Genomic DNA, 23,139 nt, shown 5'->3' on the forward strand with positions numbered 1-23,139 from the left:
TATATTCAGGGTACAGTGTGTGGCATGATTATATTTAGTGGGTACAGTGAATAGCAGTATAATATTCAGGGTACAATGTGTGGCAGTATTATATTTAGGGTACAGTGTATGGCAGTATTATATTCAGGGTACAGTGTGGGTCAGTATTTTCTTTAGGGTACAGTGTATAGCAGTATTATATTCAGGGTACGGTGTGTGGCAGGATTATATTTAGTGGGTACAGTGAATAGCAGTATAATATTCAGGGCACAATGTGTGGCAGTATTATATTTAGGGTACAGTGTATGGCAGTATTATATTCAGGGTACGGTGTGGGGCAGTAATTTATTTAGGGTACAGTGAGGGGCAGAATTTTATTTAGGGTACACTTTCTGGCAAGGTTATAATGATTACTGTCTTCATGCAGAGGATGAGGATCTGCTGAGAAAGTGAGGAGCCAATGATGTATGGATGTCAGACTCTGCAGAAAAGATGAAGCTGGACGAAGACCTGGTCTCTGGACCAGATGAAGAAGAAAAGATAACAGAGAAGATGTCACTCAAGTCATAAGACATCACTCAGGTCACTAATATCATTGTGTTTTCTCCTGACTGTCCCATCAGTGCTGTAGTCACTTGTAAGTTCTGCAGTGATGATGGGTAAAACTGTGTCTCTTCAGCTGTTACAAAACTACAACTCTTATAATGCCTGAGCCTCTCCAGACATTTCCAGAGTTTTAGCCTTCCAACAGCTGGAGGACCGCTTCAACCGAGGTGATCGGTGGGGGTCTCAGCTGATGTCTGTACCCCGCAGGAAGCCGCGGCCGGCACCCCCCCTCAATGTATCTCTATGGGGTACATGGAGGGCCGTGTCGGCCTACGCTCTGTGCAGGGTACGGCATGCCCCCCCTTCCAGCCGACAAGCGCCACAAGGTTAGCTTGCACAGGGCGCCTGAACACCTAAGGGCGGCCCTGAATGGCACCTGCTTGAACTTGTCATCAGTATAAAAAACACCTGTCATCAACCTCAAAGGCTAGGTTCACACTGCAGAATCTCCAGGCAGAAAATCTCCACCCGGAGATTCCGAGTGTGGCCAGCGCCAACTGAATCAGTCGGCACTTAGACCATGCGGACACTGCAGTCTCCAATAGACTGCAATGTGTTCCGCGAGTATTTCCGCCTGAAGAATGAGCAACGCCAGAAACAAAATTGTAGACCTGCAACAGGCTGGGAAGGCTGAATCTGCAATAGGCAAGCAGCTTGGTGTGAAGAAATCAGCAATTATTAGAAAGTGGAAGACATACAAGACCACTGATAATCTCCCTCGATCTCGAAATTTGATAGAGAGCATTTGGATGATCCAGAAGAGTATTGGGAGAATGTCATATGGTCAGATGAAACCAAAGTAGAACTTTTTGGTAAAAACTCAATTCGTGTTTGGAGGAGAAAGAATGCTTTATGTTCAAAGAACATATACATTTATAAATGAACTTAAAAGGGGTACTCCGGTGGAAAACTTTTTTTTTTAAATGAACTGGTGCCAGAAAGTTAAACTGATTTGTAAATTACTTCTACTAATAAATCTTATTCCTTTCAGTACCTTTCAGATTTTTCTGAGGAAAATCTTTATTTTTTGAATTTCTTTTTTGTGTTGTCCATAGTGCTCTCTGCTGACACCTGATACCCGTATCAGGAACTGTCCAGAGCAGGAGAAAATCCTTATAGCAAACATATGCTGCTCTGGACAGTTCCTGACACGGACAGAGTTGTTAGCAGAGAGCACTGTGGACAACACTAAAAAGAAATTCAAAAAGTAAAGAATTTCCTCTGTACCATACAGCTGCTAAAAAGTACTAAAAGGATTAAGATTTTTTAGTAGAAGTAATTTACAAATTTGTTTAACTTTCTGGCACGAGTTCATTAAAAAAAAAAAAAAAGAAAAGAAAAGTTTTCCACTGGAACCAATCAGGGCACAATGTGTGGCAGTATTATATTTAGGGTACAGTGTATGGCAGTATTATATTCAGGGTACGGTGTGGGGCAGTAATTTATTTAGGGTACAGTGAGGGGCAGAATTTTATTTAGGGTACACTTTCTGGCAAGGTTATAATGATTACTGTCTTCATGCAGAGGATGAGGATCTGCTGAGAAAGTGAGGAGCCAATGATGTATGGATGTCAGACTCTGCAGAAAAGATGAAGCTGGACGAAGACCTGGTCTCTGGACCAGATGAAGAAGAAAAGATAAACCCCTTTAACCAATGAGGCATAGATAGTATCAAATATAACAATTACTAAATAATTATAAAATTAGCGATAATGACAGTGTAATATTCAAAGCATTTTTTGGACAATATATACAAGTGAATGAAACTCAGCAAATCTGCATAAGCAGATAATAGCTTACTTGATGTTAATTGATATCAGCAGACTGGATGACTAATGGGAGGGAATGTGGATACCGGTGAGTACCCTATACATTACATTTCCCTACCTAGTCTTAACCCTTGCCCTCACTACTATAAGTGTGGATAGGAAAAGGGTATACACTCTCAGGTAATAATCAAGTGGTATTCCCATGTACCATATTCCCTACGTGTTTCTCCCATATAGTTCAGATGGGTTCATTAGGGTTGAAGGAGAAATTGTGAACATATTACAGATTATACAAAAAAAAACAATGAAAAATGTGCTTGAGGTGAAGAAAATAAAATAATACTAAGTGTTGATAAGACAGTCACTGTCGGTCACAAAGGGGAGAAAAGGGAGAGCACTTCTTGCTTCATAAAGCTTGCCTGATGAAGCTGCTTTCCCACAGCAAAACGCGTTACATCTTGGGAAATAAATTACCTCGATTTTATTTGATCTTCATTCCTTTTGTATCCTGCGCCACGTGGAGCCGGCGTTCTCCTTGAAGCCAGACCGACTGAATACTGTCGGTCACAGTCAGAGACGGTCATGATCAGTCATCAGCGGTCATATTGAGATGTAAGTGTAGAAATGGGGTTTGATAGTAACATCCAATTCACGGTCACACAAATATTAAGAGGTAGATATATATGCACAAGATTATATAGCATGTTATATTCAGCAGTATCTGATAATCTGCTCGCTTGTTCGATGTAATAAAGATGTCGGTAGACGGATACGGTGGTAATTATGCATCAACAGTGGTGCCCTAAAATAAAATTAGGAAAATACCATTCACTTTACAGATAGTATACATATAATAACTATAAAGAAATGTAAAAAGCTGTATAGACCTCTACCTTATTTCTTGGACTAAACAAGACTGATGAATTAGCTGGAGACAGTAATAGGATGGTACCCCTAATTTAGATGGCTGCAGACTTATGTATTCACAAGATGAATCTTAAGGATATGCTGCATGATCCCCCTAGAGATGAGGCCGATAGGCCCAGCAGATATCTGATAGTGGGGAACAGCTAGGATGAGAAAGAAAAAAAAGGGATAATCTTATAGGTGAAAGATATCAACTGTAAAGAGTAAATAGATGACTAGGAGGTGACTGCATAGAAATGAATGAAGCAGCAGAATAATGACACAGGTAGCACATTGATGAATGTTTAGGATACCTGTATCATTCAAGGCTGCAGTATATTGAATATAGAAAGTGGTAACAGTAACATATAAAGTGAATATGGCCATTTCCCTTATATCCCTTAATAAATGTAATAGATATGTACAGTTCCCTTGTAGGATAGTACATGAGATAGAGGGTTATGTAACCCGGTAAGATTGTGAAACATAGATAGCATAGCAGAAAGTGCAAAGATAGATCATGGACTTACCAGTCTGGATGACTGTGACAGGCATACGCTGTGACCGGCGCCATTCACAGACACTTAGCATCAGCTTTATATGGCCCAAAGACCGGTAGTGAACGCCGCTTGTCTTATGCTGGTGTCAGGCACCAACTGAGTGTGTTCCACACCATGGAAATAATGTGCATGGTTGAAGCGCAAACTTTAGGCTCTCTAGTGGAATGCATCAAAGGCCAATAGGAGATCACTATACGATACTATGCATCCTTCTATCATCAGAGATGAAGCGCATTGTTGAGGCGCCTGCTTCAAATGAATGAATGGAATGCATTAGGCTACAATAACAATCACATCTGCTAGGCGATTGCTTATTGTAGCCTAATGCATTCCATTCATTCATTTGAAGCAGGCGCCTCAACAATGCGCTTCATCTCTGATGATAGAAGGATGCATAGTATCGTATAGTGATCTCCTATTGGCCTTTGATGCGTTCCACTCGAGAGCCGGAAGTATGCGTTCAAACATACACATTACTTCCGTGGTGTGGAACGCACTCAGCTGGTGCCTGACACCAGCATGAGGTGAGCAGCGTTCACTTCCGTTCATCGGCCCATATAAGGCAGATGCCAAGCGTCTGTGAATGGCGCCTGTCACAGTCATCCAGACTGGTAAGTCCATGATCTATCTTTGCACTTTCTGCTATGCTATCTATGTTTCACTATCCTACCAGGTTACATAACCCTCTATCTCATGCACTATCCTACAAGGGAACTGTACATATCTATTACATTTGTTAAGGGATATAAGGGAAATGGCCATATTCACTTTATATGTTACTGTTACCACTTTCTATATTCAATATACTGCAGTCTTGAATGATACAGGTATCCTAAACATTCATCCATGTGCTACCTGTGTCATTATTCTGCTGCTTCATTCATTTCTATGCAGTCACCTCCTAGTCATCTATTTACTCTTTACAGTTGATATCTTTCACCTATAAGATTATCCCTTTTTTTTCTTTTTAATCCTAGCTGTTCCCCACTATCAGATATCTGCTGGGCCTATCGGCCTCATCTCTAGGGGGATCATGCAGCATATCCTTAAGATTCATCTTGTGAATACATAAGTCTGATAAGAACACCACCAAATGAGTGTTTCACTGTGTACTGTGAGGGGCTGAATTATGTACCCAAGTCACACTTACGTTGTTTTTGTACAGCCATCTAAATTAGGGGTACCATCCTATTACTGTCTCCAGCCAATTCATCCATCTTGTTTAGTCCAAGAAATAAGGTAGAGGCCTATACAGCTTTTTGCAGTTCTTTATAGTTATTATATGTATACTATCAGTAAAGTGAATTGTATTTTCCTAAATTTTATTTTAGGGCACCACTGTTGATGCATAATTACTACCGCATCCGTCTACTGACATCTTTATTACATCGAAAAAGCGAGCAGATTATCAGATACTGCTGAATATAACATGCTATATAATCTTGTGCATATATCTCTACCTCTTAATATTTGTGTGACAGTGAATTGGATGTTACTATCAAACCCCATTTCTACACTTACATCTCAATATGACCGCTGATGACTGATCATGACCGTCTCTGACTGTGACCGACAGTATTCAGTCGGTCTGGCTTCAAGGAGAACGCCGGCTCCATGTGGCGCAGGATACAAAAGGAATGAAGATCAAATAAAATCGAGGTAATTTATTTCCCAAGATGCAACACGTTTAGCAGCTTCATCAGGCAAGAAGCGCTCTACCTTTTCTCCCCTTTGTGACCGACAGGGACTGTCTTATCAACACTTAGTATTATTTTCTTTTCTTCACCTCAAGCAGATTTCATTGTTTTTTGTATAATCTGTAATATGTTCACAATTTCTCCTTCAACCCTGATGAACTCATCTTAAATATATGGGAGAAATGCGTAGGGAATATGGAGCATGAAAAATTTGTACATGAGAATACCACTTGATTATTACCTGAGAGTGGCTACTGTATACCCTTTCCATATCCACACTTATAGTAGTGAAAACAAGGGTTAAGACTAGGTAGGGAAATTTAATGCATAGAGTACTCACCAGTATCCACATTCCCTCCCATTAGTCAGCCAGCCTGCTGATATCAATTGCCATAGAGTAAGCTATTATCTGCTTATGCAGATTTGCTGATGTTCATTCACTTGTATATATTGTCCAAAAAATAGTCGCAAATGTTATAATTATTTAGTAAAAGTTATATTTTATACTATCTACGCCTCATTGGTTGAGTTCATTTATAAATGTATATGCCAATTTCTCTCCAAGGGCATTATCATCAGGTTCACTTAGAGGGATGATGCTTTATCTGTTTCCCTCTTTTTTTTCTTGCATTCAAGGAACACCATACCTACTATGAAGCATGGGGGTGGAAACATCATGCTTTGGGGCTGTTTTTCAGCTAAGGGACCAGGACAACTGATCCATGTAAAGGAAATAATGAATGGGGCCATGTATTGTGAGATTTTGAGAGAAAACCTCCTTCCGTCAGCAAAGGCATTGAAGATGAAACATGGCTGGGTCTTTCAGCATGACTATGATCCAAAACACACCACCCGGGCAACGAAGGAGGGGCTTCGTAAGAAGCATTTCAAGGTTCTGGAGTGGCCTAGTCAGTCTCCAGATCTCAACCCCATAGAAAACCATTGGAGGGGGTTGAAGGTCCGTGTTGCCCAGCGACCGCCCCAAAATAACACTGCTCTAGATGAGAGCTGAATGGAGGAATGGGCCAAAATACCAGCAACAGTGTGTGAAAACCTTGTGAAGACTTACAGAAAAAATGTTTGACCTCTGTCATTGCCAACAAAGGGTATATAACAAAGTATTGAGATTAACTTTTGTTATTGACCAAATACTTATTTTTCACCATAATTTGCAAATACATTTCTTAAAAATCAGACAATGCGATTTTATGGATTTTTTTTCTCATTATGTTTCTCATAGGTGAGGTATACCTATGATGAAAATTACAGGCCTCGCTCATCTTGCTAAGTGGGAGAACGTGCACAATTTCACTGTATGGCACAGTGATAACATTTTTACCAGTAAAATAGCACAAGAGTTTGTAAGGTTGCCAACTGCTGGAGAAGCATGAGCAGTGCACCCAACACTACACGTGGCCCCTGAGCTACTAGATCAGGAACACTACAATATGTACACGAGGCATGAGCTAATTGATTATGTATAGATTTAAATTACCAAAAAAGGCAGATGAAAACTACTATAACCCCCTTACCTGATCTCTGATCTGGTTACTGGTTGCTGGTGTTAGGTATTTATGTTCTAGATACCAGGCTCTTTCATTGTAAATCAATTTTGTGCCATAAAGCAGGCAGAACTGAAACAAAAAAATGTTAAACAAATGGTTAAGTAAAATATGAGCAATTGGCAAATATATTTATATCATACCTTACTTTATACCCTACATGCCCATATATATCTATAAGCAATTCCTCACATCCATAGATACATAAATAGCTGTAGGAAAATAAAGTGTTCTTTGATTGGGGACATAGACATTTTACAGATTGCTATGTGCTAATAAATATTTTCATCTAAAAACTACAGAATGATTAGGGAGCAAAGATTTTCTTTTTTCTCCTTTTTAAAGAGAATGATTAGATCATGTTAGCTGGAGTTTATCCCAATGTCAAAGGCTATGATAAGATCCTTAGGAAACTTTGGGAGAGTGGTATGTGATAAACACTTTGCAAGGTGGAGGGGCAAATGGGGAATTTACACCATGCAGGAGCAATAGACAGGACATGTCCATTATATTGGATCCTCTCCTAAATTCAACAACGTGAACTGCATCGCCTCATACAACAAATACCAAACTCACATAGATTTCTGCTGCTGATAGCTTCCCCTTTATAAGCACGTGTACATATGGACGCTGTCAGTTACTGTGTGGGTGGTGAACACCACCTCAGACAAACTCATACTGAGTCCTGAAGTTAAATACTTCTATTCCAATTTGTATAATGAGAAACATCAAGGTTTTCAAAAGGAATCATATATAATGGTAAAGATACAGGGGCAGCATTTGGGCTACTTTTAATGTAAAATGATGTATGAGAGGTGGACACATATTCCCCTGTCGGTTAAAGGAACGATTTGTATTTTTTTGCTTGTTTCTCTTAAACCCCTTAAGGACCTAGCCCATTTTAACCTTAAGGACCAGGCCAATTTTATTTTAACGTTTTCGTTTTTTCCTCCTCGCCTTCTAAAATCCATAACTCCTTTATATTTCCACCTATAGACCCATATAATGGCTTGTTTTTTGCGTGACTAATTGTACTTTGTAATGAAACCTCGGCGAACCCCTACAAAATTTTCAGGGAGGAAATTTAAATGAAAACCACAATTTTGCATATTTTGGAGGGTTTTGTTTTCACACTATACACTTTACGGTAAAAAATTACAGGTGTTCTTTATTCTGTGGGTCAATACGATAAAAATGATACCCATAGCTAGATACTTTTATATTTTTGTACCGCTTAAAAAAAATCTAAAACTTTTTGTACAAAATCAGTAATCTAAAATCGCCCTATTTTGACCACCTATAACTTTTTCATTTTTCTGTATATAGAGCGGTATTAAGGCTCATTTTTGTGCCATCATCTGTACTTTTTATCGTTACCACATTTGCATATATAAAACTTTTAAATAATTTTTTATATAAAATGTTTATTTTTTTATAAAATGTGACAAAAAAGCTGAATTTTTGGACTTTTTTTTATTTTTTACGTTTACGCCATTCACCGTACGGGATAATTAACATTATATTTTGATAGTACGGACATTTACGCACGCGGCGATACCAAATATGTTTATTTTAAAAAATTACGCTTTTTGGGGGTACAATGGGAAAAACTGACAATTTTCATTTTTATTGGGGGGAGGGGATTTTTCACTTTTATTTTATTTTTTTACATTTTTCAAATTTTTTTAAATTTTTTTTTACACTTTTTATGTCCCCATAGGGGACTATCTATAGCAATCCTTTGATTGCTAATACTGTTCAGTGCTATGTATAGGACATAGCACTGATCAGTATTATCGGTGATCTTCTGCTCTGGTCTGCTCGATCTCAGACCAGAGCAGAAGACCCCGGGAGAAGGCCGAAGCCAGGTGAGGGGACCTCCGGCCGCCATGCTGGATGATCGGATCGCAGATGCCGTGATCTGTATTGATTGTCCGTGGTCGTTAAGGGGTTACGTTACTGCTTTGTTACCTGAGACACCGCTTAGCAGCTTGAAACAACAATTTATTGCATTATTGTTATTGCTTGTCATGTGCAATGTAGATATAATGTTAGGTTGTGATGTAGTATTAAGTCATGACTGTACACCTTTGGATCTTTATTGGTGGGCTGTTTGCTTTGGTACACACAGTGGTGGTACTGTACCCTGTCACTGTAGCTGTGAGAATGATCAATAAAAATTTGCACACAAAATATGTGTATAATGGTCTGTGCAGATAGTCCATATATAAAGTCAAGGTGACCTGTGGATGGCCTGTAAGATTTGTTAGGTCTCGGGCCTGTCCATTGGAGAAGCATTTATTAATTGGAGGCCAAATGGACTGGTTTGCTGGAGCACTGCTAGGGTGTGAGGCTGAAGTGGCAGAGAAGGTAGTGCTCTGGAGTACTCTGGTGGAAAATAAAAATTCAAATCAACTGGTGCTAGAAAGTTATACAGATTTGTAACTTACTTCTATAAAAAAAATAAAAAATCTTGATCCTTCCAGTATCTATCAGCTGCTGTATGCTCCACAGGAAGTTAAATAGTTCTTTCCAGTCTGACCGCTGTGCTCTCTGCTGACACCTCTGTCCGTGTCAGGAACTGTTCAGAGCAGGAGAGGTTTGCTATGGGGATTTGCTTCTACTCTGGACCAATTCTTACATGGACAGAGGTGTCAGCAGAGAGCACTGTGGTCAGACTGAAAATAACTTCAGAACTTCCTCTGGAGCATGCAGCAGCTGGTAGGTACTGGAAGGGTTAAGATTTTTAGAAGTAATTTACAATTTTTTTTTTACTTTCTAGCACCAGTTGATGTGAAAACATTTGTTTTCCTCCGGAGTACCCTTTAAAGGGGTATTCCAGGGAAAAACTTTTTGATTTTATTTATCAACTGGCTCCAGAAAGTTAAACAGATTTGTAAATTACTTCTATTAAAAATCTTAATCCTTTCAATAATTATCAGCTGCTGAAGTTGAGTTGTGTTCTGTCTGGCAACAGTTCTCTCTGCTGACATCTCTGCTTGTCTCAGGAACTGCACAGAGTAGAATAGGTTTGCTATGGGGATTTGCTTCTAAACTGGGCTGTTTCAGAGACACATGTCATCAGAGAGCACTTAGACAGAAAAGAACAACTCAACTTCAGAAGCTCATAAGTACTGAAAGGATGAAGATTTATTAATAGAAGTAATTTACCTTCTGGAGCAAGTTGATATATAAAAAAAATGTTTTTTCCTGGATAACCCCTTTAATGTCAAGGTGTGACCAAAGGACTGCAGAGAGCTGGGTCACCCGGCATACTTTTTTGGAGTCAAGAATTGTCCTCCCCATACCTCACCATACAAACTCCTGGAGAATCAGGGGGGCAGATGCAACATATTACGCATATTTATGTATTTAACAATACATGTTATTATATAGTGAATGTTTTATGGACACTAAGAGAATTTAGACTGTCCTTTTGAAGAACAATGAATAGAACAGGAATAGTTTACTGTCTTTTATCTTTAAAATATGCAACATTACATCACACAATGCAGGATTAAAGGAGAGTGAATCATTTCCTTTTGTTTGTTCCCAGCCTGGCAGCAACTAAAAAAACGTATTTACACAAAGAAATGGCAGCTGGCAGCATAACACTTGAAAGTGTGTAAGTATCTGGGAGAGAGAAAAATCAAAGCAGATCTGAACATCACAAGGTCGTGATATGACTACTACTGTCCATTGCTAACTTCGATATCTCCTAGATAATGCTAAATAATGCAGAGGTTAAAGGTCTATTAGAGCAAGAGGCCCTAGATTTTTTTAACTTTACCTTCAGGTGCAATGAGGCACCACATGGCATAAAAAGTACACCGTTTTACTGCTGCAGTTTCACAGTCAGCACAAGAAAAGTGTAGGAGAAATAAAGGTAAAGATTCCCGATAGGCAATAAATAAACCTGCCTTATTCATTACCTACACTTGGAAAGCCACTCCATAAGGATCCTAAACAAACCCACAGAAAAAGTTGCCTCCAGTTGTTGCATAACCGCACAAACCAGCATGCACAAACAGCCTAAGGGCATGCTGGGAGTTGTAGTTTCACCACCAGCTGTTGCATAACTACAGCTCCCAGCATGCCCTTCGGCTGTCAGTGCATGCTGAGAGTTGTAGTTTTGCAACACACTGGTTGTGAAACACAGAGTTTGTTACCTAACTCAGTGTTTCGCAACCAGTGTGCCTCCAACTGTTGCATAACTGCAACTCCCAGCATGCACGGACAGCTAAAGGGCATGCTGAGAATTGTACCTTTGCAACAGCTGGAGGTTTGCCCCCCTCATGTGAATGTACAGGGTACATTCACATGGACGGAGATTTACAGTAAGTTTCTGCTGCAAGTTTGAGCAGTGGCAAATTTTCCGCCGCAGCTCAAACTCCCAGTGGGAAACTCACTGAAAACCCCCGCCTGTGTGAATGTACTCTAAAAACACTAAACTACACAAAATAAAAAGTAAAACATGACATATACACCCCCTTACAGTTACCCACCAATAAAATAAAAAACCGTCTCGTATGGCACTGTTTCCAAAACATTGCCTCCAGCTGTTAAAAATCAACAATTCCCAGTTTTGCCGGACAGCCACTGACTGTCAAGGCATGCTGGGAGTTTTGCAACAGCTGGAGACACCCTGTTTGGGAAACACTGCCGTAAGGTATTTGGTATTTAGGCCTCAAATGCGCATGGCGCTCTCTCGCTTCAGAGCCCTGTCGTATTTCAAGGCAACAGTTTAGTGCCTTAACACCCCACAGGTGTTTGAAGAATTTTCGTTAAAATTGGATGTGAAAATGAAAAAAAATTAAGTTTTTACTAAAATGCTAGTGTTACCCCACATTTTTCATTTACACAAAGGAAAATAGGGGGAAAAAAATTTGTAGCCCCATTTATGGAAATACCCCATATGTGGATGTAAAGTGCTCTGCGGCCGCACTACAATGCTCAGAAAAGAAGGAGCTCCATTGGGCTTTTGGAGAGAGAATGTGTCCGAAATTTTTGAAAACTACACCCCTCACAGAATTTAATAAGGGGTGCAGTGAGCATTTACACCCCACTGGCATTTGACAGATCTTTGGAACAGTGGTCCATGAAAAATGGGAATTATGACTTACCGATATTCCTGTTTTCTTGAATCAGCACCACACGAGATTGCCCCCCAATGATCCTAAAGGAACAGGAAGCACAAAGAGGTTGAAAGCCCTCTCCCCAGACAACCCCTCAGTGTTTACAAATTACTAAGAAGCAGACATATATCATACGTACACTACTTAGGAAGGGATTAAAGGGTGCTGATGTGATGATTCAAGAAAACAGAAATATCGGTAAGTCATAATTCTCATTTTTCATCTCATCATCACATCAGCACCACAGGAGACATACCAGATAAATGATGTCTAGGGAGGGACTACAGCTTGCAGCACTTTCAATCCAAAGGCCAAATCTTGAGGCGAGGCTACATCCAATTTGTAGTGTTTAAAGAAAGTGTGTGGGGTGGACCAAGTCGCTGTCCTGCAAATCTGCTCTAATGAAGCAGAAGATTTTTCAGCCCAGGAGACTGCCATTGCTCTGGTTGCATGAGCTCTTAGATGTCCCGGAACTTGATTCACAGATCTTCTGTAAGCTTCAGAAATAGATCACTTCACCCATCTGGCAATAGAAACATTAGAAGCTTTCTTCCCTTTATTAGGGCCCTGGAACTGAACAAATAGATTTAGATCTTTCCTCCAATCCTTGGTTTGTTGTAAATAAGGAAGAATAGTTCTTCTTACGTCCAAGGAATGGAAAATTTTTTCTTTTCTATTTTTTGGAGAATTGCAAAAGGTGGGTAGGATGATGTCTTGAGACCATGGAAGTTTGTCACTACTTTTGGTAGGAAAGCTGGATTTAATTTCAGAATAATTCTGTCTTCAAGCACAGTTAGGTAAGGTCCTTCAATTGAAAATGCTTGGATTTCACTCACCCTTCTTGCTGTCGTGATGGCTATCAAAAAGACTGCTTTCCCGGTCAGAAATGTTATTAAAGAATTCGAAAGTGGTTCAAAAGATTTCTCTAGTAAGACTAGTGAGGACTAAATTTAGATCCAAGGTGGCGAGAGGTTATTTTGGGTTTTAGTCTTGCCACAGCACTAAAACATCTTTTAATCCACTTATGGTCTGCGATACTTGTGTCGAAAAAGCAACCCAAGGCTGCTGTTTGTACTTTTAAAGTACTGATGGATAAACCTTTGTCAAGTCCATCTACAAGAAAATTGAGAATTTAAGGGACATCAGGGTTCAAGGGATTTGAAGGACAGGAGCCATACCAAGAGACAAATTTTTTCCATTGTTTCCAATAGATAGCGGATGTTGTAGATTTCTTGTTTTATAATAGAGTATTAATAACTCTGTGAGAAAGACCCTTCTGATTTAAAATGACCGCTCAAAAGCCAGGCTTTCAACTGCAGATTTGATAGATCCTTGAAGAATAGCTGGCCCTGCAACAGAAGATAGTCTCAGAGGGAAAGGAGGGAACGCATAGGCTATTTTGAAGTTCCAACTTTGTTGAAGAGCATCTACTCCATCTGGGAGATCGCCTGGAAACAGGGAAAATAATTTGTTTACCTTTCGATTTTTTCGGGTGGCGAATAGATCTACTTCTGGTATGCCCCACTTCAAAACCAGCTCCTGAAAAACTTGTGGATTGAGTTCCCATTCTCCTGGATTGATCTGGTGTCTGTTTAAGTAATCTGTCTCAATATTCTCACTTCCTTTGAGATGTATAGCAGAAATTGACAATATCTTGTCCTCCGCCCAAGATTTTTTTTTTTCTGTCAGTGCTTGTAGGAGACTGTGGGGGATATTTATCAAAGTTGTCTATGTCCCGCATCAATATAGACCAAACTACAGAGGGTTAGTCTGGTATATTGTGCACCTAATTTATCAAATGGCGCACAGCTCTTGATAAATTCTGTGCACAGACTGCATGTTCTATGCTTTAGTCTATATTTAAACCTGCTCCAACATGGTCTGACATTTCGGCGTACTTTCAGCCTATGCGACTTGTCGCTGAAAAGTCGCTTTTGATAAATTCAGCACCAATGTATTTTTCAATGCATTTCAGTCTAAAATAGACTTGCATGCATCATGTTCTAAAAATCCTCTAGAGCAATAGTCGCAGAAAAGTCGCACATATTTAGACTGCGACTTTCTGTGCGACAAATTTAGACCAGAAAAACCAGTCTAAATCCTTTGATAAATCTCCCCCTGTGTCTTGTTCCCCCTTGATGATTTAGACAAGCTATTGCAGTAGCATTGTCGGTGTAAATCTTCACATGATGATTCAGGATTAGATGTTGTGAAGCCTTCAAAGCCTTGAACACAGCTTTTAGTTCTCGGAAATTGAAGAAAAAAGATCCTGAACATGTGCTCCCCGACCTTTTTGGCTGGCATCTGTTGTGACTGTAACTGATGGAAGAGGAACCCAGGATACCCCCTTCTTTAGATTTTTGCTCTTCATCTACCATTTGAGAGAATTCTCGACAGTCAGAGGAATCCTCATCTTCTTTTCCAGAGAACACTGAGAACGATCCCAGACTTTGAGGATTTGTTTCTGAAGACTCCTGGAATGACTTTGGCTCCATGGGACTGCTGGAATGCATGAGGTCATGGAACCTAAGAGGGACATTGCATTTCTGATGGTAGTCAAGTTTGCTGAGACCTTTTCCTCCAGGAGGAAAGTCATTTGCTTGTTTGAATCCAATATCATTCCTAAAAACATTTTTTGTCTTGCAGGAAGGAGATTTGACTTCTGGAAGTTTATGATCCAGCCTAAATTATGTAGGGAGAGAATTGTTAGATTGACAAGAGCTCTTTGGACAAGGCAATAACCAGAAGAACGTCCAGATATGGAATAAATTAAAATTCCTTCTTGTCTCAAGGATGCTACTACTTCTAATATAGAAATCCTGAACAGTAGTGCCTTGAAATTATAGTGGAAGGTCAGATGGTTTTGGGTTACAGCAAATCTCTGAAATGTTTGATGTGTTGGAAAAATGGGTATGTGGAAATAAGCGTCCCTTAGATCTATTTTTTGCCATCCAGGCATTCTGAGGTATTAGGGGGACAGCTGTTTTCAGTGTTTCCATCTTGAAGCGTGTGTAGTTTATATAATGGTTCAGATGTTTTAGAGTTATTATTGTTCTGAAAGAACCATTCGGTTTGGGTACAAGAAAAAGGCGAGAATAGTGGCCTTGTTCTTGTTCCTCCAGAGGGACAGGAATGATTGCTCTCAGAGCTAGTAGATCCTTAACCCCCTGAAGTAACCATTTGTTTAGACAATCGGAACTGAGATTTATTGTGCAAAAGGTTTGAGGTGGAGGAGAGACAAACTCCATCTTGAACCCGTTCTTGATGGAGTTTAGAATGAACTGGTTTCTTGTTATATCTTTCCACTTATGGTAGAACAGAGTTAGTCTCCCTACCCTCCCCCCACCAACCTTACCGGAGACAAGTCACTGCTTTTTGTCTGAATTGATAGGGTTGAGCTAGAAATATTGCCCCTTACCTCCTTTAGGGTAACTCCACCTTCCGGACTTCCCTTTCCCTTTATATTCTCTCTGTTTATTTTTGAACGGATGAAGACTCTTTTTCAGCTTTGTCCCTTTCTCTTCAGGAAATTTCTTCTTGTTGTCTGCTGCCTGCTGCAAAATGTTATCTAATACAGAGCCAAACACCAATTTACCTTCAAAAGGGAATAGAACATAGTTTACCTGCCAATTCTTCAACCACAGGGCTCTTCGGGCAGAGATGGATAATGCTGCAGATTTTGCTGCCATCCTCACAAATTCAGCCGATACATCAACCAAAAAAAGCAGTGGCGAGTTTTAACATAGGAATAGAAGAAAGAAGTTGAACTCTGGGTGTTTTATTTTCAATATGATTTTCCAATTGACCCAGCCATAGAAGCAGAGATCTTTCAACACTTTTGGCTGCGATATTTGGATTTAATAATGCAGATGAAGCATCCCAATTTTTCCTAAGTATACCCTCCATATTCCTATGCATAGGGTCCTTTAATTGAGAAGAATCCTCAAATGGGAGAGACATCTTTTTGACTACTTTAGCCACCTGTATATCTATTTTAGGAGCTTCGCTCCATAAATCCGCATCTTCACTATTGAATGGGAACCTTGCTCTTAATTCTTTAGCGATCATGAGCTTTCTATCAGGATCTTTCCATTCATCCAACATTAGACTTTTATAGTGAACATATTTTGTTTCCTAGGTTTTAACCCCGCAAACATTTCATCTCGTACTGAAAGTGTAACCTTAGGATCTTCAATCTGTATATACAGCTGAAAAATAGTATCTTTTATCTTCTAATTTCCTGGAGGTAGAAGGAATATCTTCTTCTGAATCCAAGTTAGAAGAAAAAGTATTCATCTTAGAATCTGAGTCTGAATACACATAAAAAGTTGGCTTAGATTTTTTAGCAGGAGGATCACAAGTTATTGGCATAGGCAGAGCAGCTGCCACGGAGGCCTGGACCTGTTGATTATTAATGGATCTTAATTTGTCCATAAAGGTCGGAGTCTCCTGCTGAACAATCCTGGCCGTGTAAGAATTACATAGGGTTCTCAGGTGCCCTTCAGGTAACTTCTCAAAGCATATAGCACATTTCTTAGGCTTGGTCTCTTAGGTGTTTTTTTCGGGGTCTCCTTGTCTCCCTAAAAAGGCTGATAGTCTCCCCCAGCTCCCTAGATTCAGAACGGATTGAAGAAGCAGCCTCCATTCTGACAATAGACAGGATAAGGAGGAGGTCTTATCTTTAAATAGCCCAGCTGTTTGAATTTGGCACCTTACCAGCAGTGTCCGCGTGCAGCGCCACCCCCAGCGATGATTTTCAAAATCCCTGCCGCATGAGAAGGCGGAGACCAGAAAGAGACCAGAGGGTACATGCGCGTGCGCCCGAGGTCCTGCACGCAAACTCTCCCCACCGCATAAACTCACAGAGCGCTGCAGCGGGGAATCAAAGGGTCTGGGAGGCATGCTACAAAAGAGCGAACAACCCGGAGCGGCATTAGAGAGAGAGAAATCCCGGGAAAACCGACCTCCACCGCTTGGCTAGGTCCGCACCGATCCTGTCACCAGCCCCAGGACCAGGAGGTAAAACCTCAATGCTTCCCAAAGGAACAGGAAACACTGAGGGGTTGTCTGGGGAGGGGCCTTATAACCTATTTGTGCTTCCTGTTCCTTTAGGATCATTGGGGCCATCTCATGTGTGGTGTTGATGTGATGATGAGATGAAAATAAAAAAAATTATTTATCATTTGCACAGCCCACTGTTCCAAAGATCTGTCAAATGCCAGTGGGGTGTAAATGCTCACTGCACTCCTTATTAAATTCTGTGAGGGGTGTATTTCGAGAATGGGGTCACATGTGGGGGAGAGGGGGGTGTCCACTCTTCTGGCACCATGGGGGCTTTGTAAACGGACATGGCCCCAGAATTCTATTCCAACCAAATTCTCTCTCCAAAAGCTCAATGGACCTCCTTCTCTTCTGAGCATTGTGGTTTGCCCGCAGAGCACTTTACATCCACATATGGGGTATTTCCTTGCTCAGAAGAAATAGGGTTGAAAATTTTGGGAGGCTTTTTCTCCTATTACCCCTTGAGAAAATGAAAAATTTGGGGTAACACCAGCATTTTAGTGAAAAAAAATCTAATTTTTCATCTTCGTTCAACTTTAGTGGAAATTTGTCAAACACCTGTGGTGTGTTAAGGCTCACTGTACCCCTTGTTACGTGCCTTGAGGGGTGTAGTTTCCCAAATAGTATGCTATGTGGTTCTTTTTTTTTTTTTTTTTTTTGCTGTTCTGGCACCATAGGGGATTCCTACATGCGACATGCTCCCCAAAAAACATTTCAGCAAAGTTTGCTATCCAAAAGCCAAATGTGACTTCTTCTCTTCTGAAGAAACACAAAAACAAATAAAGGAGAGCGGACAGGATCGATATTCATATGCAGCCACTTTACAACTTTACAAGTGCAATTTTACTTACTTTTTTTCGTCCTTAAACCCCCTTCAATCCGGCTAGCCTTCGAACAAGTTTGTTTCCACCACGCCATCCAGGTATATGACACACCGTCAATCGATCACTTCTTTTTCGGATCCGTCCAAAATTTTTCTTTAAAATCACTGCAATGCACTTAACTTCATTCAGAATAATTATTTATTTCATAATCCATACAATCCGACGCGTTGCGGGGAGAAAATTCCCCTTCCTCAGGGATACCTATTCCTAACACAATTACTACTTTTATATGGATCTATGACCCCATGTTCACCCGGAAACAATTGTCCATTGGACGAAACATTAAAATACCAAAAATTTCTATTTTCTTTATACTCGCTCAATACATTCATTAAAACCATTCGGAATCAATGTATTTAGTTTAAAAATATAAAAACTTTCTCTCCTACATAAAGTGGAGAATCTACGTAAACTTTCCGCTATCTGCTCCACGGGAATCACCCGTAGCAACCCTGGGTCTGCATTATGAGGTGTTAAAAAATGATGGGAAATACTATGCTTTAAATATTTATGCTTGATATTAAATCTATGCGAATTTATTCTTTTTCGAAGTGTTTGAGATGTGCGGCCCACATATTGGGTCCCACACGGACATTCAAGCACATAAATGACAAAATTGCTAGCACAATTTAATCTGGATTTTATAGGGATTTCCTCACCAGTGGACGCACTTTTTATTTTCTGTTTCCCGTTTTCTATATGTGAACAGGTACCACATCTCTTTTCGTTACATCTAAACGATCCTTTCAGTGTTTATTGTTCTTTTTTTGTTTTTTTATTCATTATATTTGTATTTAATCTAGGGTATGAAGGTGCAATTTCTTGTGCAACTGTTTTTGCTCGCCTATAAATGAACTTTGGCCTGAATTCATTAGTTCCTAGAGCTTCTTTTAAAAAAGGGTCTTGTTGTAATAAATCTATTGACTCGAATGGCTATCTGCATTTTAAAAGCTGTCATCAAAAAAATTGGAAGGTGAATATTCCGTTCGGACAATTAAACAGAATAAAAAGAAACTGTTCTGAAAATAAAAGTTATGAAAATCAAGCTAAATTAATAGAGAATAGATTTCTAGATAAGGGTTATCCCGTATCAATTGTTGAAGGCGTTAGAAAAAAAGCAGATCTTATCGTAAGAACAGATCAAATAAAAAAACAAAGTCTAAACTATAAGAAAAAAGATAAAAAGGAGAAAAAAAAATTATTGTACAGCATTTGTATCTCGTTATTCTAGAGATGCCAAAAAAATTAGAAATTATTTTAAAAAAAAATTGGGATATATTACAACAAGACCCTTTTTTAAAAGAAGCTCTAGGAACTAATGAATTCAGGCCAAAGTTCATTTATAGGCGAGCAAAAACAGTTGCACAAGAAATTGCACCTTCATACCCTAGATTAAATACAAATATAATGAATAAAAAAACAAAAAAAGAACAAGAAACACTGAAAGGATCGTTTAGATGTAACGAAAAGAGATGTGGTACCTGTACACATATAGAAAACGGGAAACAGAAAATAAAAAGTGCGTCCACTGGTGAGGAAATCCCTATAAAATCCAGATTAAATTGTGCTAGCAATTTTGTCATTTATGTGCTCGAATGTCCGTGTGGGACCCAATATGTGGGCCGCACATCTCAAACACTTCGAAAAAGAATAAATTTGCATAGATTTAATATCAAGCATAAATATTTAAAGCATAGTGTTTCCCGTCATTTTTTAACACATCATAATGCAGATCCAGGGTTGCTACGGGTGATTCCCGTGGAGCAGATAGCGGAAAGTTTACGTAGATTCTCCACTTTATGTAGGAGAGAAAGTTTTTATATTTTTAAACTAAATACATTGATTCCGAATGGTTTTAATGAATGTATTGAGCGAGTATAAAGAAAATAGAAATTTTTGGTATTTCAATGTTTCGTCCAATGGACAATTGTTTCCAGGTGAACATGGGGTCATAGATCCATATAAAAGTAGTAATTGTGTTAGGAATAGGTATCTCTGAGGAAGGGGAATTTTCTCCCCGCAACGCGTCGGATTGTATGGATTATGAAATAAATAATTATTCTGAATGAAGTTAAGTGCATTGCAGTGATTTTAAAGAAAAATTTCGGACGGATCCGAAAAAGAAGTGATCGATTGACGGTGTGTTATATACCTGGACGGCGTGGTGGAAACAAACTTGTTCGAAGGCTAGCCGGATTGAGGGGGGTTTAAGGACGAAAAAAACCCTCTCGCCGAAGTAAGTAAAATTGCACTTGTAAAGTTGTAAAGTGGCTGCATATGAATATCGATCCTGTCCGCTCTCCTATATTTGTTTTTGTGTTTCTTCATTATATTATTCGGAGTGACGAGTCACTTGCCGAGGAGGATTGATGCGGAGAAAGGACTGATATAAGAGATCACTGGTTGTATCTATGGGCTTTTGAAAGTGTGTGAGTGGTTCTAGTAACCACTCACCAAGTGTAAGTGTGAATTTTATTCATTCAAAAGTGTTACCAACGGAAGGATTAGTAAACCGCTCCCAAAAAAAGTTTTTTCTTGTACTACTTTCTTCTCTTCTGAGAATTGTAGTGCACCAGCAGCGCACTTTACGTCCACACAATGAGTATTTCTATACTCAGAAGAGATGGGGTTACATATTATGGGGGGCATTTTCTCCTATTACCCCTTGTAAAAATGTAAAATGTGGGGAAAAAACTGCATTTTAGTTAAAAAAATAAATTCATTTACACATCCAAATTTAACAAAAAGTCATAAAACACCTGTGGGATGTAAAGGCTCACTGTACCCCTTGCTACGTTCCTTGAGGGGTGTAGTTTCCAAAATAGTATGCCATGTAGGTTTTTTTTTTTGCTATTCTGGCCATTTCAGAAGAACTCACTCCAAAATCCCATTGTCGCTCCTTCACTTCTGAACCCTCTAGTGCACCCACAGAGCACTTAACATCCACATTTTAGGTATTTCCTTACTCGAGAGAAATCGAATTACCAATTTTTGGGTGATTTCTCTCCTTTTACCCCTTGTAAAAATTCAAAACCTGGGTAAACATGCGAGTAAATGCACCAAAATGCACCAAACTGACACAATATAATGAATAAATATAAATCTTTTTTTTATCATATTTTATCCTATTTGATAATAATAATCAGCAGCAGTTAGAAAGAAAAAAAAGATTATAAACAAAAATATCAAATATTGTCCAATAAGTACATAGGATGGCACATCAATGTAAGTATTTGATACTCAGTACGAGGTGAACTTAACCTCTTAAGGACCCAGGACGTACGGGGACGTCCCCGCACCCTGGGCTTTAAGGACCCAGGACGTCCCCGTACGTCCTGGCGTTTTCCGGTACCTGCTGCGCGCCGGGCAGAGATCGGAAGCGGATGCCTGCTGAAATGCTTCAGCAGGCATCCAGGGCAAACGCCGAGGGGGGCCATGTCTGCCCCCCATGTCGACGATCGCCGCAAATCGCGAGGGAAATCGCCCCTGCGATCTGCGGCGATACCGGGCTGATCGGGTCACTGGGACCCGACCACCCAGTAATTATGCATGATCCCGGTTGTCACAGACAGCCAGGACCATTCTGGCTCCTATCCCCTGCGATCCGTCAGGTAGTTAACCGACGAATCGCAGGGGGGGGGGGGGGGGGCGGTTACTTCCTCCCGCCCTGCCCGGCCCCTGGAAGTCCGGAGAGGACGGGAGGAAGACCGGAGGACGCGGTGGGGGACGGGGGAGTGCTGGTACTTACCTCGTCCCTGTGGAGACGGCAGACACGGTGGAGACGGCAGTGGTGGCGACAGGCGAGTTGATCTTCGGCGGCGGCGCTGGACCTTTGCAGCAGTCCAGACCACCGTAAAGCGATCTGGACTGCTCCATCTGGTCTCCTTACACTACAACTCCCAGCATGCCCAGACAGCCCTTGGCGTCTGGGCATGCTGGGAGTTGCAGTTTTGCAACATCTGGAGGTCCACAGTTTGGAGACCACTGTGCCCTTCCAGATGTTGCAAAACTACACATCCTCAGCATGCCCTTACTGTCCAGGCATGCTGGGAGTTGTAGTTCTGTAACATCTGGCCCTTCAGATGTTGCAGAACTACAACTCCCAGCATGCCTGGACAGTTTTGGCATACTGGGAGTTGTAGTTTTGCAACATCTGGAAGGACACAGATTGGGAACCACTGTATTAGTGGTCTGCAAACTGTAGTCCTCCAGATGTTGCAAAACAACAACTCCAAGCATGCTGGGAGTTGTAGTTCGGCAACATCTGGCTCTAAAGATGTTGGCGAACTACTACTTCCAGCATGCCTGAGAATGTTTGGGAATTGTGGTTTTGCAACAACTGGAGGCACAGTGGTTGGGAAACACTGTCTGTTTCCTAACTCAGTGTTTCCCAACCCGTGTGCCTCCAGCTGTTGCAAAACTATAACTACCAGAATGCACTGATAGAGACTGTGCATGCTGGGAGTTGCACAGCATGCTGGGAGTTTCACATGGGCACGGGGCTTACAGTGAGTATCAGGCTGCAAGTTTGCGATGCAGCAAATTTTGCGCGGCAGCTCAAACTCGCAGCGGGAAACTCGCTGTAATCCCCCGCCCGTGCGACTGTACCCTAAAAACACTACACTACACTACCACAAAATAAAATAAAAAGTAAAAAACACTATATATACACATACCCCTACACAGCCCCCCTCCCCTCCCCAATAAAAATGAAAAACGTCTGGTACGCATACTGTTTCCAAAATGGAGCCTCCAGCTGTTGCAAAACAACAACTCCCAGCATTGCCGGTCAGTCGTTGACTGTCCAAGCATGCTGGTAGTTTTGCAACAGCTGGAGGCACCCTGTTTGGAAATCACTGGTGTAGAATACCCCTATGTCCACCCCTATGCAAGTCCCTAATTCAGGCCTCAAATGCACATGGCGCTCTCACTTCGGAGCCCTGTCGTATTTCAAGGCAACAGTTTAGGGTCACATATGGG

General features: G+C 40.5%; 1 protein-coding gene across 8 annotated transcripts in view; it reads right to left on the reverse strand.

Moving 5' to 3' along the window:
• The window catches only part of ACOXL (acyl-CoA oxidase like), a 555,195-nt gene that overhangs the window by 72,218 nt on the left and 459,838 nt on the right, over positions 1–23,139 (reverse strand). For all 8 annotated transcript variants that reach the window (XM_056567227.1, XM_056567224.1, XM_056567226.1 and 5 more), the window contains one exon: positions 7,050–7,151. In XM_056567227.1, the coding sequence (XP_056423202.1) occupies positions 7,050–7,151 (102 nt within the window). The remainder of the gene's footprint in view (positions 1–7,049; positions 7,152–23,139) is intronic.

This window comes from Hyla sarda, chromosome 3, assembly GCF_029499605.1.
Source record: "Hyla sarda isolate aHylSar1 chromosome 3, aHylSar1.hap1, whole genome shotgun sequence".
Taxonomy (NCBI): domain Eukaryota; kingdom Metazoa; phylum Chordata; class Amphibia; order Anura; family Hylidae; genus Hyla; species Hyla sarda.